This window comes from Gobius niger (genome assembly GCF_951799975.1).
Source record: "Gobius niger genome assembly, chromosome: 4".
Taxonomy (NCBI): Eukaryota; Metazoa; Chordata; class Actinopteri; order Gobiiformes; family Gobiidae; genus Gobius; species Gobius niger.
In genome coordinates, this window is record NC_136855.1 from 11,242,732 (window position 1) to 11,260,144 (window position 17,413).

The following is a 17,413-nucleotide window of genomic DNA, read 5'->3' on the forward strand; positions in this document are numbered from 1 at the left end:
CGGATCAGCTCTATTTTTCAGCTCTGTCAGCGCCGGCCGGATCGAGCTCCACAGTTCAGATCGTACCACGCAGGAAAGAGAAAAACAACAACATCCGGGTTCTCAAAGTAAATTCCCTCCGCGCTGAATTTATTTGAACAAAAATGTCACTGCTTTACACAATATAACCATGACCCGATTAAGCTTCGATTTCTCACATTCACGTAACTCTCTCCCTCACACAAAGGAGGCGGGAAAAAAGAAGAAAAAAAATCTCCTGGGTGACAGGAGTTTACAGCTCGTGAAGATGTGGAATCTTGGCGTTAACATTTGGGTGATGATTAGAGGTCGACCAGTATGGGTACTTCAAGGCCGATAGGGACCTATATTTTTTTTATGTCTTGTCTATAATCCTGTGTATTAAGCTTCTAAACCAGGAGTAGGCAACGTCAGACCGCTCCTCTGGCCCTCAAGATGATTTTGAGAAATTATTATTTACATTATTACATGAATCAGAGAGTACTTTTAATATCATTAGAGTTAAATGGGAGAAAAAAAGGTAGAAATACTGTCAATACACCCAATTATATCATATATTATGTACAATACTGACATTTTAAAGAAGTGCACTGGAAAAAGAATAATCGTTTTAAGGAAGAAATGACATAAAACTAAGAGATTAAATCTAAGGTTTGAGTAGATTAGGCCTGGTCTTAGACGAGATAAAACCTCTAGTAGTAGTTATTCTCTTGATTCAGATCATTTCAAGTGAAAAACAATTATTTGTCTGATTTCAAGTAGTATTTATTTTTGTTCCATTGGTGCTATAGCATTTGTATCGTGGATTAGTTCAAACCGACTCAAATTCAACATAGAAGAACTTTAATTCAAGCAATTTTAAGTCATTTATCTCATTTAAGTTGGTCATTTTTCCAGTGTTGTGCTTTACTTTGGGCTAATAATCAGCGGCTTCGGCCCTCGGTCTGTTTACAATGAAGAAAATCAGCCCTCTGCCAAGAAAACTTGCCTACCCCTGTTCTAAACTGTAAAGTGTGTCAGTGTTGAACTGTGACAGCAGGGGGCGCTTCATTAGAGGCATGAGGCTGACGTTCATGTTTAGTAGCTACTTCAGAGGGAGTTTGTTCAGGTTTGAGTATAGAACAAAAAAACAATGAGTCTCTCATGATTCTGAATTTAAAATCAAAAGTCTGCAACATAAAATATCTATAAATACGATTCGGTGACAAACTTGTGACCGAATTTCAACGCAATGTTTCTCACTTCCCCTGAGGCCTAGGGAGTTGTGGGAGGGCTCATTTTAAGGCTGTGACTGCCCACTTATTAACTACTGCTGTATCGTAAAATGAATAGTTTTGTATCATGGTTTTCCTTTTCTTTTTTTTTTATATTAATTTATTTGAACAGGGAAAAGGTACATTAAAGGAACAGGCCACCGTCCTTCCATATTGATATTATGCTCTTACCTGAGCTAAAACGAGTTGATACGTACCTGTCTGGTCTTGATCCTGGTAGGCCCCCGTTTGGAGCCATAGGAATACATTGGGAGAGGCTAAATGCTAACAACATCTTTGGTCGTTTTGCATGACTGAGGGCACAGACAAAGACCAGACAGTTACGCATCAACTCGTCTAAGCTCAGGTAAGAACATATCTCAGTATGGAAAAACGGTGGCCTGTTCCTTTAATCAACCTTTCTGTAAATGTGCCAGTTTTAGCTCTAAAGAAACCGTAGTCTCTGGTCAGCAAGCAATACCTAATGATAACAACAATCAGCATGAGAAATAAGAAATAGTAAAGCAATTCATTCATATGATCTCACTCACAGCCTATGGCAACATTTGGCACAAGCACTACATACTCACGGTGCGTCATCAACACTATCGACAGTTACACACAGGCAGAATCACAATGGCAGCAAAACATTAAATACATTAATGGTGATGTACACAAGTTTGATTCTCAACAATGATTTTAGCATATTTTTGAAAGGGCTTAATGTATCAACATGTCGTATGTGAGAGGTGATTGTGTTCCAGAGCTGGACTGCTCTCACTGAAAAGGCCTGAAGGCACTTTTTCTGAAGGGGACTTGCAGGTTATTTGAGGTAGCGGATCTACAGTAGTTTGTCTCCTGCTCAGATTTACAAAATTAGAAAGTGGTGGAGGGGCCATGTAAGTGTGGCATGGTGAGGAATGCAGGTCAATAGTTAGTCAACAACGCCACCTAGGATAGGCCTAGGACCCTGCACAAGGCAGACACAGGTTCGTTTTACCTTTTTTTTTAAAGTAGGGCAGAGACAAAACCTTTAATATAAAAATGTATATTTTTATTTAACAGTTAAAAGGCCAATGTTCTTTAAAATCGCACAGTGAAACAAAATAAAGACAACCCAAACAAAAATACAAACCATGCAACAAACAAATTGCAAAATAAATCAAACACCCGTTATATACAGTTAAAAATATACAATATGTACATGGAACTGTTCCCGTTGAACAGATGGAACAGTTGTGGGAACAACTGCGGAAACTCGTTGGTCGAAATAAATGGAACTCAAAAAAGGTTTTACCAGTTCGTGTCATCCAGAACAACAGGGTGGGAGGAGTTTCGCTGTAGCAGCGCGTGGATGGTGTGGGCCAAGGCGGTATCCCCAGCTGACGCGGGAGGTGCAGTTGGTCCCGCTATGGTGGAAACGCACCATGTTAGGAGACCGTGGATTGGAATTTGGAAAAGAGGAGTCAGGCAGAAACAGCAACTTACCGACAGGAAAAGCACCGGTCTCTAGACCCCGGCGGAGGTGCACTCCCAGCCTCCACAAACGTGCGCGATACGCACCATACTGAATAGACGAGGAATAGGACGGGCAGGGCACGGCCAGACGGGTCAAAAAGGCAAGACGTGCCGCCTACCCAACGTCCCACGCTGATGGCACAACGAGCCTTGTCGCAGCCTCTACGGGCCGCAGTGACACTGGGGAAGGAGAAGAACACTCGTAAGTGTCTGCCATGCACAGTACCGTGGCATGAGAAGCAACTATGTGCCAAACTCACCGGAGAGGAGTAAGCGGTGATTCCAAAAGCAGCAGCCGAATATGACAGCCGACCAGGCGTCAACATGCGCCAGAGCACTGGAAAGAGCACAGTTGAGCGCCAAGTGTGCATGAATTGTGCATAACAGGCGGCATACAGGACTCACCAACGTAGGGTAAAAGCAGTGAGTACTGCGGTGACCACGGCGTGTGAAGCCACCACAAACGCTTCCCAAAGCGCAACTCCGTGGACCCACAAACAGACCAGCGCGGGGAAGAGGCAAGAGGGATCTGATCCACCAACCCAAGCCTAAATCCCTTCGGGTCTCCACCCCCCAATCATTGCCAAGCCAGGTGCGCGAGGAGGAGCGTGAGGAGGAGCACCAGGAGGAGCGCGAGGAGGAGCGCCCCGAGAAACAGGTATGGGGAGGGCAGATGTCCTCCACACTGTCACATAAGATTAAAAAAAAACAGATTAGCATTGTGAAATTTGTTTTACCAGTTCAGCAGTTCATATTTCTCCAATATACTTTTGTGGTGATAACGAAAAGGTTTCATGTCTAGGACTTTCAGAGCCTGCTAATGGATATGAATTAATCCAGATTTGGGTTTCAGTTTCTCCTCCGGTCCTCAAACCTGTTAACTTTATCTGAGGTGTGGGGTGAATTAGCTAAGCCCCGTTGTTTGGTGTTCTCTTTTGGGGTTTTTGCATGTGTGGGAATAAACGTGTGGCAGAATCTCTATCTTAACCCCTTAAGCCCTAGTTTAGTTTAGACCCCGTGAACTAAACCAGGATTATAAATTGCTCCTTGTACTTTTGCAGGAGTGGTTGGTCAGACCTGGGTCCTGAACCGCTTCCGCCTCGTCCCGCTGGATAAGATCGACCAGGTGATGATGTCGTACGGCGGCCTGCGGGGGGCGGTGGCGTTCGCTCTGGTCGTGCTGCTGGACGGAGAGCAAGTCAAAGCCAAGGATTATTTCGTGGCCACGACCATTGTAGTGGTCTTCTTCACGGTCATGTTTCAGGTACGAACTGTGTAGGTGCAGAGCAGTGACTGAGTGGACAGAGTTCCTCCACAGCAAAAATGGTCCCAGGTTCTGTTTGTAAGGCTCGGTTTCCCCCATCAACCTAAAGCATTCACAACATCCTTATTCTCCTGCTGGGTAATCTGACATTCAAGCTCTGATCCTCACATCTATCTCAGAGACAACAATAATCATCTTTAAGATGATTTTTGTGTGTTTGTGCAACAATAATACAATTTATCTTAACAAAGTGGTACTAATTTAGTGACTTTTGTACAGTGGTGGTCAAAGTGCATTATATAATTAAGATCATCATCAGTTAAAGAGCTACTTCGGTTCGTAAAGTACTGCTTCTTTAATGGATTTCTTTATTGATCCGACATCAACTAAATTGAGCTCATAAATCAGTCCGCTTAATATAAATACAGATGTGGAACTGCTCTGATAATGGAATGGAAGCTTATTTGCATAGTTCGTTTCACATGACACAAGTCCTCCATAGTGCTTCACATAGTGCTTCACATAGTGCTTCACATAGTGCTTCACATGGTGCTTCACATAGTGCTTCACATAGTGCTTCACATAGTGCTTCACATAGTGCTTCACATAGTGCTTCACATGGTGCTTCACATGGTGCTTCACATAGTGCTTCACATAGTGCTTCACATAGTGCTTCACATAGTGTTGGAGTTTTGTTCTTCATTGACTCCACACTCGGTGGTGGTAATCTACGCACAGTATGTAGCATCAATTTCCCCTGGGTAGACTGACAGAAGCGCTGTCACGACTGCACACATCTGCACACATCTGCACCAACAGTCCCTCTGAACCACCATGCATTCAGGCACACACATCATTCATCCCTATTGTACATATTTTTAGTGGTAGGGAAAACTGGAGCACTCGAAGGAAACCTGCGCAGACACGGGGAGAACATGCAAACTTCTCGCAGAAAGGCCTTGCCTGGGGATCGAACCCGGGATTATCGCTGTGTGATTTAGTTGCAATATATTTTGGCTGTGATGTTCCATTATCGAACATCACAATGATAATTAAACAATGCACAAGATGCAGATGGCAGGTTGTGACGTGTCGCATCACGTTTCACTCTTTTCTTTTTAGACATTTTCTTCTTACATTCTTACACTCTTTGTAACATATTTCGAACACAAATGTGTAAAATGCGAGTAAACAGTGCTTCAGACAGTGCAGAGTCTCCAACCACACGAACACTGTGATTGTGTTTGACCTCCATTGTGGGTTTTCTCAAAAATCAGAGCGGTAGAAAGGCGATTCATTTTGTCTGGTTTGCATGTGGCCACAAATGGAAATCCTAATCTCACGAGGGATATTGATTCCCATTCAAACTGTGTGTTTTGTTAATCCACCTTCCCCGCCGTTTTCACACAGCAGTGTGTCCCTCCAGGGCTTCCATAGTGGTTCATTTTGATATTGTCAGGTTTGCTCATGTTACAGTAATTGAATGTGCAGGTGGCGAGAGAGCTGTGCTGCCAGCTTTTATTACAGTGGATTTAATGGCCTGTTTGCAAGTTTAAGATTCTCTGACTTTATTGGCTCAATGATACATTTCATATTGACTTAATAAGACCCTCAAAGCAGCACAGGCTGAATCACGGCAGCTTTAATCTGAGCTGGGGAAATCCTATTTAATCTGTTTATAAGATTGCTGTCATTTTTTATTTTTATTTTTTTTCTTGACCAGCTGTGTAATACTTGAATTGTCTTTCACCTTGGAGTTTTTATTTTTACTTGTGTCATCACTCTGACTACTTTTTGATACTTTTATTCTGGTTTCAGGTTTCTTATTTCACTTTATACCATGGTCTGGGTGAATACTCACTCATGCTGACCACCTAAACAGTCACTGGGGTCACTGCAAGGTCAAATGCACTCAAATATCAACTCTTTTTTCGCATAAAAAGTTGAATAATGCACCTAAAAGGACTGTTGTTTTGTCTTAGCACTATTCTGTACCTTTCATTTCACAGTTCACCAGCTAAATACTGGTCAGATTCGGTCTATTTCCTTCTTTCGAGACTGTGGTCATATAAACTAAAGGATTGTTTGGAAAGCAGCAATGCCAATCTATCATCGTCTGTGAGAATAGATCAACTTTGGTTAATGTTATGTAACAAAATGCAATACAATTGTAAAAAATGTTTGCCTATACAGTATATGGTGCAAATATAAATATAAAGTCCTGTAATACAGTATGAAATACTGCATGAAACAAATGCAAATATACATGTTTACAGGGGGAATCTGCAGTATGTAAAAGTGAAAAAATAAAAGTAGCTAAATATGACCCAAAACAATTGTGTTCTACTGTTTAATAAAATAGGAAAAATCATCATTTTCCATCATTTTCTTTCTACAGTTGACATAAACTCAGTATTTAGAATAAAGTCATGAAATGAGCAGGTTTGTTTTTTAAAGGGAGTTTAAAAATGTTAAAATTAAGTATTTTCCTCCCCTACATGTTCCAGCCATGTCCTAATGTGTAGAATGAGCTCAGACCTGTTCACCACAACTGCCTCTAAAATCCTGTACGGTCACTCAAAAATGTGTCACTTCGGCCCGAAGTGCCGTCATGCACGAGCTTAATATAGAAGGTGCAGTTACACATATGGCCTGGGGTGGCAGTAGTGAGTATAAAATAGCGAACTTGCTTCCAGCCCCTTTAAAGGTACAAAAATTGGTGTTTCCTATTGGTGTACATGGCACGAGGTTCTTAAGGACATTCCTAATATGGCCGCCAGAATTGCCATTCATTCATTACTTTTTAAAGATCTTTGTTCCTGGGCACACCCATTGGAAGGAGACCCCAGGGAAGACCTAGGACTCGCTGGACAGACCTTCAGGGTCATTTGGGCGGCATGGTAGCACAGCGGTTAGCACTCATGCTTCATACTAGAAGGTCCCGGGTTCGATTCCCACCTGAACAGGGCCTTTCTGTGTGGAGTTTGCATGTTCTCCCCATGTCTATGCAGGTTTCCTCCATATACTCCAGTTTCCCCTACCACTAAAAACAACAAGTTCCCCTCTGGGGCCAGGACTCCCCTGATAAAGAGATTATTAATCTCAGTGGGACTTTCCTGGTAAAATAAAGGTCACAAAAAAACATGTTCCACCTAATTTGCCATTACAAACTGTATTACAGAAATAAAGCCGTAAATCTGATTTGTACTTTAGGACAATCATTCCAAACGCTGTTACATGTTATTTGTACAGACTTGTCCCTATCGAATAGACAAATAAATGTGTATTTGAGAATGCTGCGTAGGCTCAAAACATGCAAATTACTCTGCTGCTGGTGAATGACCAACTATATATCTCTATGGCCTGAACGCCTTGAGATCTCACCTGACAAAGCTACAGGAAGCGTGCATGGATCGCCCTGACACCAAATGAAGTGGTGTCGGGGCGGAGAAAAAAAAATCCACTGTTACCATGGAGATCTGCCATGTTTGTGGCTGTTAGCAAACATTTTCCATAGACTAACACTAGATAAAACGTATAGAAAAAAAGCAGCTCCGTTAGCTGCAGAGTCACTACTGGAAAATACATCTGTCACACTGTGGTGTCCAAGTGTTTTAATGTGAACAATAACTCTAAAAACTCTGCTAGTTTATCACTGCTGCTAATCCCATGATGCTTAGCGATACAGACGGGATCTCGTCATAGGGGGGCGTGGCTTCGCCAGGGGGGAAAATAGAATCTTTAGAAAAACATAATTTCAGCCTTTTTAGCCATTTTCTGATGGAATATTAACTTACTTATGACACATAAATACACTGCGTTCCAAATTATTATGCAAATTGTATTTTTGTGTCAAAAAGGTAAAAAAAAAAATAATAATAATGAAACTCATGGATGGTATCGTGCCTCAGGGCTCTATGAATCACTGACATTAATCTCAGAGACCTGGGATGATTAGTTTTCAGGTTAAGCCCAGTTAAGGGAAAAACTACTGAAAAGGGTGTTCCACTTTATTATGCAGATCATAATTTTTTAAGCAATATTGTAAAGAAAAAGGGTCTTTCTGCTGATGAAAAGCGTGAAATAGTTGAATGCCTTGGTCTAGGTATGAAAGCCTTCGATATTTCATAAAAGATTAAGTGTAATCATCATACTGATAAGAGATTTGTGGATGATTCAGACACACACTCGGGTTTGTGCAGATAAAGGCACAATATGGACGGTTTCTGCCAGACAAACACATCAGATTAAGAGAACAGATGCTACAAAGCAGCAGACAGGTATTTGAAGCTGCTGGTGCCTCTGGAGTCTCCCGAACATCAAGGTGTAGGACCCTCCAGAGGCTGCAGTTGTGCATAAACCTTCTATCCGGGCCTCCCCTAAACGGTTAATTGAAGCTGAAGAACAGAAACGGCTGCAACAGGCTCAGAAATACATGAAGACTCATTTTCAAACAGTCTTGTTCACTGATGAGGCCGTGTAACCCTGGATGGCCAGATCAATGGAGTAGTGGATAGTTGGTGAATGACCACAATGTCCCAACAAGGCTGTGACGTCAGTAAGGAGGGGGCGGAGTCATGTTTTGGACCAAAATCATAAGGGAGAGAGCTGGTCGGCCCCTTTAGGCCCCTTTAGGCTCCCTGAAGGTGTGAAAATGACCTTTGAAAAATATGTGGAGTCTCTGACTGACAACTGTCTTCTATGCTACAAAAAGAAGAGCCGTGCTTTCCCGAACAAAATCCTCTTCATGCATGACAACGCACCATGTCATACTGCAAAGAACACCTCTGCATCACTGGCTGCTATGGGCATAAAGGGAGAGAAACTCATGATGTGGACCCCCTCCTCCCCTGACCTCAACCCTATTGAGAACCTTTGGAGCCTCAACAAAAAACACTTCTATGCGGGTGGGAGGCAGTTTTCATCCAAACAGCAGCTCTGGGAGGCTATTCTAACATCCTGCAAAGAAATGGAGAGACAACTCTACAAAAACTCACAAGTTTAATGGATTTAAGAATTTTGAAGCTGCTCTCACACAAGGGCTCCTATGTTGAAATGTAACTTGACCTGTTAATACTTTTTTGATTGAAATAGCTTCTGATTTCAGTAAATATGACCTCCTAATGCTACAAATTCAACAAATGATCATTTTCAGTTAATTACAAGCTTTAAAATGTATTGAAACGATGAGTTGCATAATAATTTGGAACAGTGGATTTTGAGGTTTTTACTATATTTATTTTTGAAAAAAATACTGTTATCACGGGGAGATTTTTTCCACCACATTTAAATGATCCTCTACCAGTTAAAGACTTGAAATTTATGCTGACTCTCATTTGAGTTGACAATTTAGAAAATCTTAGAAAAATGTCATTTGCATAATAATTTGGAACGCAGTGTAAAGTCAAGTGTAAATCGGACCCATATGGATATTTTGTCACAGCAGATTGTTTTGTAGAAGTGAAAAAACTGCCGTTATAGCTAGCGCTAGCTAACCGCTAGCGTTAGCCCGATGCTAATATGAAGCATCATGTTAGCATTCTCCGTTATTTAAGGGGCTGTTGAACCACTTTGCTCCTCTCCATGTCTTTGTATCTTTATTTAGGAGAAAACTATATTCATATTTCAGCTTTTGTTAAAGTAGTTTTTGAATAATTAGACAAAGTTTAGATTTTTCTCCAAATTGTTTTCCCCCTTAACTGTTTTCAAACATGACCATAAATGGGCGATTCCATAGATGCCGTCTGTATCTATATGACATCATCACATTATAGAACCTGAAAGCATCGTCGCGGCAACAGTACATATACGGAACATAAGGGGACAGTGATGTCATGACAACCATTTCACCATTTTGTCACATTCAGGCGTCCCTCACTGACGCAGGTGGCTGTGAGCTCAAGACTCACGACGGAAACTGCTTTTAACTTGGTTTAAAGGCTGCAAATCCATCTTTGTTCTTTAATTTCACGTTACAGGGTGCGCTTTGCTTAAAACAAAGGCAAAATGAGCAAAGAAGGCACCGCTCAGACCCATCGAGTCATGAATAACTCTGACGTTATGGATTATTTGCGATACCAAGCTTCACGGGAAGACCTCCTACAGCAAATCGATATGTTGATGACAAAGGTAAATGAACAACACAAGAAGATTGTTCAAAAAGACTCAATCATTGAAATCCATGAACATGTGAATGGTCCTGGGGTCAGTACGCAGGTGAAAACATACGCAGAGCGCCAGGAAGAGGCCGCATCGATCCTACAGTCAACCCACAGCGACGCAGAACACGAGGATTTGTGTATGCGGATGGCGCAGTTAACTCTTTCTGAACAAAAGCAGATCACTGACGCTGCTATGAGCAGAGTGGCAGAGCTGGAGAAAGCAGGGCCCAATGGCTCCAACAGCCAGTATCAAATAAATGGGCTTCAGAGGAAAGTGTGGAAGCTTCAGTCTGCGCTCTGTAAAAGGAACAAGGCTTTGCAAAAAGCCGGGAGCAGAGTACAAAGTTTGGAAGCTGAGAAAGGTCACCTACAGTCCTCAGTGAAAAGTCTGCAAACGGCTTTAAGCAAACAGCCAAAAGGTGCAGATGTCCAGAGCCGAGGGGAGGATCTGAAGAAAGCAGGCATCGCCTTCGAGACTCTAGGACAAACCAATGCCCTGCAGGAAGGTGCATGTGGCCTCCAGTTGGAGGTGGATAGATTAAATGCTGAGAATAAGGGAAATGCAGAGGCTCAGAGCAAAGTCATCAGTCTGAATGGTGAGATTAATGGGCTGAAGACGGAAATTGAGAACCTAAAAATTGCCCTCAACGAGGAAAGAAGAAACCGAGTGCCCCAGAACCAATTCACTGACCTGCAAAAAAAGATGGCTGAATTACAGAAAGAAAAGGACAAACTAAGCTTGCAGAACAGCACCCTTAAATCTGTGATCCGTGACAAAACCATCACGGATAAAAGCCTAAAGGACGAGAGTAGTCATATGCAGCAGGAAGTGATGAAGCTGCAGCGGGACGTGTTGAAGCTTCATGTGGAGAAGGTTGGACTTGAAGCAGAAAGGGACCAACTACACTCGCAGATCAGCAGACAAAAATCTCTTCTCCGTGAAAATACTTTGGCAGCATATGAGGGTCTGAGAAAAGTTACATTTCTGGAGGAGGAGAGAGCGAAACTACAAGCAGAACGCGATGGCCTGTGCTTGCAGGTTGGCAACCTAGAATCTGCCCTCTGTGAGGAGAACTTGGCGCTGCAAAAGGCCCAGACCAAAGATAAACATCTGGAAGGGGAGAAGGGTGGATTACAGGCGGAAAGAGATGGCCTACGGTTGCAGGTGGGCAACCTTGAATCGGCCCACTTAGAAAATAAAACAGCCCTGCAAAAGGCCCAGAGCAGAGTCAAATCTCTGGAGAAGGAAAAAGGCGGTCTGCAGTCCTCAGTGGAAAATCTAAAAACTGCCTTAACCAAACAGCAAAAAGCCACAGAAGATGCTCGCTCCAAAGTGACGGAGAAGGAGCAGGAGCTAAGAAACCAGAGGGTCACAGCCCAGGCCTTAGAGCAGAACCTCATGGCAGCGCGGGACATGTTTAAGACCATGGTTGAGAACGCCAGCACCAAAGTGTCTGCAGCCCGGGCAGACAAACAGGACATGAAGAAGAAGGCGCAGGACCTCAGACAGGAAACTGAGCGTCTAACAGCCGTCCACAGAAACCAGGTGAGCGCGTTGCGAAGCTCAGAAGAACAAAGGGTAGTTCTGCAGTGTGAGATACAGAAGCTTTCTGACGCACTGAAGGCTTCACAGGAGAACAACTCTGCTCTGCTCACGAAGAACCATGAGCTTCAGGAAACTGTCAGGGCCAGAGAGGAGCAGATTCAGGAGCCTGAGAATCGCCGCAAACAGAAGTGGAAGTGGTTTGGCCGCCGCTAAACCCAATCCTACAAAGGACATCAGTAGAACTCGGCATTGAAGGCTGACATTAACACCACATGGCTCCCAAGAATCAGCCCTTAAAAATAATCCCCACACCCACACGCACACACATATACCCACACATATACACAACAAAACCCATGCAAAATGGTTACACTAGTCACTTAAACGAGGCAGAGGTCAGGAGGACGGACATAACAGGTCTGTCCGACTGACCACAGCTCAGAAACACCCCATGTCAACAGGAGCGGTGAAACTTCTGAGCACGGCGTGCAGTTAGCAGGGAAAGAAGTGTCCATAAGTTGTATAACAGATTAAAAGGGCTCCAAACGCAACAAAACAAGACAATTGATAAGACAATAGCAATTGTATTGTGGCTCACAGGCATCACTATTAATTTGATAAATAATTTCAGTGACACAAAAATCAGATTGGCAGATTCATGTTGTGGTGATCAATCAATCAATCAATCAATCAAAACATTATTTATAAAGCACTTTTCATACAAAGCTGTAGTGCAAAGAGCTTTACAGATTAAAACAATGCCCACCCACCCCTGCAAAGACAAGCACCTGCTCTGCGTGTTTCTACAGCTAACACCAGAGGTAACAATGCTCCTGGTGATGTGGTGACGAGGCAGAGGTCAGGCGGATGGACATAACAGGTCTGTCCGACTGACCACAGCTCAGAAACACACCATGTCAACAGGAGCGGTGAAACTTCTGGGCGTGCAGTTAGCAGGGAAAGAAATGTCCATAATTAGTGTGAACAAATAATTTGGCAACAAACTAATCACTGTTAATTCGATAAATGATTTTCTAAACGTCAGATTTAATGTGTCACTGAACAAAACACATGCAAAAAAGTAACTCTAAGCTACACTGCTCATGGCAGGTTTTAAAGCAGTACTTAGTAACTTGTTTACCTTAATAAATCCTTAATAGAAGTGTTGATGGCAGGGCTGGACTGGCATAAAAAATCAGCCCGGGACTTTTGGGTCAAGGCCGGCCCTCTAAAAAAAACAAAAACAGTCATATTCAATACAATAGTCGAGGTGATGAGCAAAACAATAAGCCCTTTGCTTGAACTAAAACAGTATAAGCTACGAATTGAGGCAACAGCTTCATGTTGTTTCTGCCGAATTCAAGCTAACCCCTCATTATTTGTTTTATTATTGACCTTAATTTAACCAGGATAGTCCCAGATAGGGGAAACCGGAGTACCTGGAGGAAACCTACGCAGACACGGGGAGAACATGCAAACTCCACACAGAAAGGCCCCGTCCAGGTGGGAATCGAACCCGGGACCTTCTTGCTGTGAGGCGTGAGTGCTAACCGCTGCGCCACCGTGCCGCCTCACAGCACTCAACACTTTAATCTGGTCATTTATAACTTGAAGGAACTTTCGTAAAATTACTTAACAATCTTAAAATGTGCGCTCCGTTAATGAAGTTCCTCTCGCGACTGCAACACAAATAAACTTCTCAAAACCAACCACATGATCCCACTGCAGATTGAAGATGAAATGGTAAAACTCACCACACAGTTAGAGAGGTGTGGGGTGAGAATAGAAGTCTCAAAAAGGCCACACATTGTAAATCCTTTCAATGGAAACTAGAAGATTTCCAAACTGCGCGCACAGATGACGAGGGGCAAGACAGAGTCACCTGACAACTCCCAGCATGCACTTCTTTGCAAACATTTGTCTAAAATGTATTTTAAAAAAATAGAGGTCTAAGGTTCTGTGGGTCCTGGAGGGAGGTGCAATAAACTATTTCCGCTTATATTCGCAATTTGAGGGGCATGAGTGTTATGTCGGAGAGGCCCATTGCTCATTATACGCAATTATTATAGGCTCTTCACAACGTAAGTAGAACGCTCCGTTGATTTGAATGGGATTTCCCAATGTTCTACTGGTCATTATTTTCTGATAAAGGACCTCTGAAAAAAATAATGACCGCTGCCAATGGCAACAGAGTTCGTGCTTTCATATCACTCTGCGTGTACGTAGTAGCGGACACGATCTGTCCCCGTCACTTAGAGAGAAGTTGGGGGAATTGCTCGTAAAGTTAGCGTGAGTCTGACTTTCAACCGATGGGCGCTGGCTTCTCTGCTTTTTGACCACGAACGTGGGGGCCGCCATTGCTGTAGTACCTCCATATCGCCACTAGGCCCCCATTGAAAATCATTGGAGTTTAGACACCTTAAAAACCACTTTAACTTTATTAGACTAGGCTAGATATTCCTCATGAGATAACGCTGGGTTAATCACAATTTAAGATAAGATAAGATAAGATAAGATGACACTTTATTGATCTTCTTATGAAACCAGGCTGGTTCTCTTTCAACATTCGTTTCGGTATCTCACTATGGGAACGCTCTCACGCTGTTCCCCCAGAAGCCCAATTACATTACGCCAGTCTGCTGACTGGCTGTCAGACGTGACGTCGCTCAGCAGAGGAGGAGGGACTTCCTCCTACTATAAGAGCGTCATAGCACGTCATAACATTAGTCTAAAACCTCTTCTCGCTCCCAGAGGCCTCTCTCAGACGGTGAGTGGTGAACGGGATAGCATATTGTTCATAGGAAGAGCTAATCACTCTGACGCCGAATGCTACCTATTACCGTGTCGCCATTTGTGAGTTTTTTGTGTGTCGCAATACTAGTTACTTCACATTAGCGAGAGATTACGGCACTACGCTTCTTCCTCACCATGGAAAAAGACGTGCTGCCACCAAAGCCGTGCAAATGTGGGAATAAAATTCCCGGGGCAGACAACCATGCTGTTTTTTGATGCGCTAGCCGACCCGGTAACCTGTGACCACTGTGCACGCCTTTCTCTGAAAACCCGCCGTCGGAGACTTGCGCGCCAAGCGAGCTTGTCGGGGGAAGATCCTGTACTGGGGGCAACCATTCCCCCTCTACAGGTGGAGCTGAAGGAGAGGCCCCGTGGAGTCACCTCCGCGGGACCTAGCTGGGCCGAGCAGGTTGATGCTGCGGACCCTCTCCTGGACTCGGACGAGCTGGACTTGGACCTAGCGGCCGCGGAGGACAGCCTTGCCGAGTTTTCTGACTCCGGTGATGAGCCCATAAGTCTCCCCTCTGACGAGGACGACGATTATATGGAGTAATTCACCCTAACACAGGCCGCAAGGCCGGGAAGCGATGCGGTCACCGGCAGTAGCGGATCACCAGCCCGCCTGCCACACAGGACTTGCATGAGGTTTGCCGTAGAGCAGCTGCAAAGCTAGGCATCACGTGGCCGGAGGCCCCTCTCGAGACTGCGAGGTCCCGTTACGAGGGTCGACGACTACCGAAGGCCAAAACCTCCACAAAGCAGCTCCTACCAGCCTTCCCAGAGTGCCTGGAGGAGGCCATTCGGTCCTGGAGCAATCCTTTCACCGCGAAAGCCCCCGCCCTGGGAGGGGTTGCGCTGGACTGGGATGGCATGGAGGGAAATGGTTTCACTCGCCTTCCCCCCATCGAACCTCTAGTGGCAGCTCATCTCAACCCAACACAGAGGTCCACCATGACCACTGCGGGCCCGGCTATGCCCTCCAAAGCTGATTGTTTCCAAACGACGCTGACGGAGAGAGGCTACAAACCCGTGGCTACATCAGTGAGAGCCCTCAATGCGTCCTCCCTGCTTTTAGCCTACCAGGCTGATCTACAGGACGACATGGCGGCCTCACCCAGCCCAGAGATGTGGGACGAGTTGTGCGTGGTCATTGACCTCTGCCTCCGCCTGCACAGATGCGCTGTACAAGCATGTGGCCGAGCTATGGGAGTCATGGTTACACAGGAGAGGGCTAGATGGCTCAGTCTCTCCAGCCTCTCCCATAGAGAAAAAACTGAACTCCTGGATGTCCCTGTGGACCCCAAAGGCCTGTTCGGTTCTGCGGTTGCCACCATGCAGAAGAGATGCGAGGAGAAGAAGCGTGAGGGTGAAGCGCTGCAGCTGTGTCTCCCCAGGAAAGCGCCACCACCTAAAGCCACGCCTCAACTCCCTCCACGGCCTACAAGTGGACAGGCCTATCGCATCCCCAAACGCCCACCACAACCTCAACCACAGAGCAGTGGGACTCCAGAGCTCAAGGGTGCGTGGGCCAGAAAACAGTTTGTCCCCAAGGTGAAGCCAGGGACCCCACAAGGCCAGCCTGCCACCCAGGGTGCAAAGAAAAAGAAGCGGGCTGCCTAACGTGCACCTTCTGAGGAGGGGGAGCAGGTCAGGCCAGACGCCTCTCCCCACCCCACAGTCCAGTGTTCAAGTGGTGCATTCGAGACCAGGGAAGCGACGTGCAGAGACTGTTGCATCAGCGCTCGACGTTCACGGCCCAAAGAGGAGGACTTTTTCTGCAGAGAGCTCAGTGGAGCCACAGCAGTTGTTTACAAGCACACACCAGTGCCTTTGTCCTCTCTCTCAAAAATGTTCAATAAAAATGTGTTCTTGCAAAGAAATAAACGCCTGTTCCTTTGCACACCCAGGCCCCAGGGGGGCGCAGCCACACATGTTGCAAAACATACACATAGTGGACACAGACAGATTGAACAATACAGCGTCTCCATTAGCTCTGCGGGACCCTCTAAATCCACTAGAGGGAGCTATTACACCACTAGTGAGGCAGCCTCCACTCTCCAGGCAAGCAGACACGGGGATCAAGCCCCTCGGTCCGCTAGCGTCACACGCATCACAATGGCTGGAGTGTGGAGCGCCGAATTGGGTGCTGAAGACCATCACCAAAGGCTACAGGCTCCAGTTCGCGGCGACCCCTCCCTGTTTCAGGAGCGTGCTGTTTTCACAACCGCGAGAAAAAGAGGCTTTGATCCTACAGGAGGAAATAAAAGCTCTTTTGAACAAGGGAGCTATCCAAATACTGCCACCAGGGCAGTGCCAGGCAGGCTTCTATTCGAGATATTTCCTTGTTCCCAAAAAAGGAGGGGGTTTGCGTTCAATACTGGCTCTGCGCGCTCTGAACAAGTACATGAGAACATACACGTTCAGGATGCTGACACAAACGGCTCTAGTGCGCTTCGTACGGCAGGGCGATTGGTTTGTGTCCATAGATCTGAAAGACGCATACTTTCACATCCCTATATACCCCCCTCATCGAATGTATCTGAGATTTGCTTTCCAAGGGGTGGTTTACGAATACACAGTGCTCTCATTCGGCCTCTCTCTGAGCCCACGGGTATTTGTGAAATGCACAGAGGCTGCAATAGCACCTCTGCGGAAAAGAGGACTGCGTTTAGCCACGGCAAGAAAACTTATTACGACGGATGCCTCTCTGCATGGCTGGGGCGCCACGCACGAGGGCAGAATGGTGAATGGAAAGTGGAGTTCACAGATGCAGCTGTGCCACATAAACTACCTGGAGCTCCAAGCCGTGTGGCTGGCGTTACAGCACTTTCTCCCTCTAATCAGAGGACAGCATGTGTTG

General features: G+C 45.1%; 1 protein-coding gene across 1 annotated transcript in view; it reads left to right on the forward strand.

The window, feature by feature from the left end:
* LOC306962404 (sodium/hydrogen exchanger 5-like) overlaps positions 1-17,413 on the forward strand; it is a gene marked incomplete at both ends in the record, with an annotated part of 50,793 nt that overhangs the window by 17,027 nt on the left and 16,353 nt on the right. The window contains one exon of the mRNA XM_079555525.1: positions 3,851-4,053. Coding sequence (XP_079411651.1) covers positions 3,851-4,053 — 203 coding nt within the window. The remainder of the gene's footprint in view (positions 1-3,850; positions 4,054-17,413) is intronic.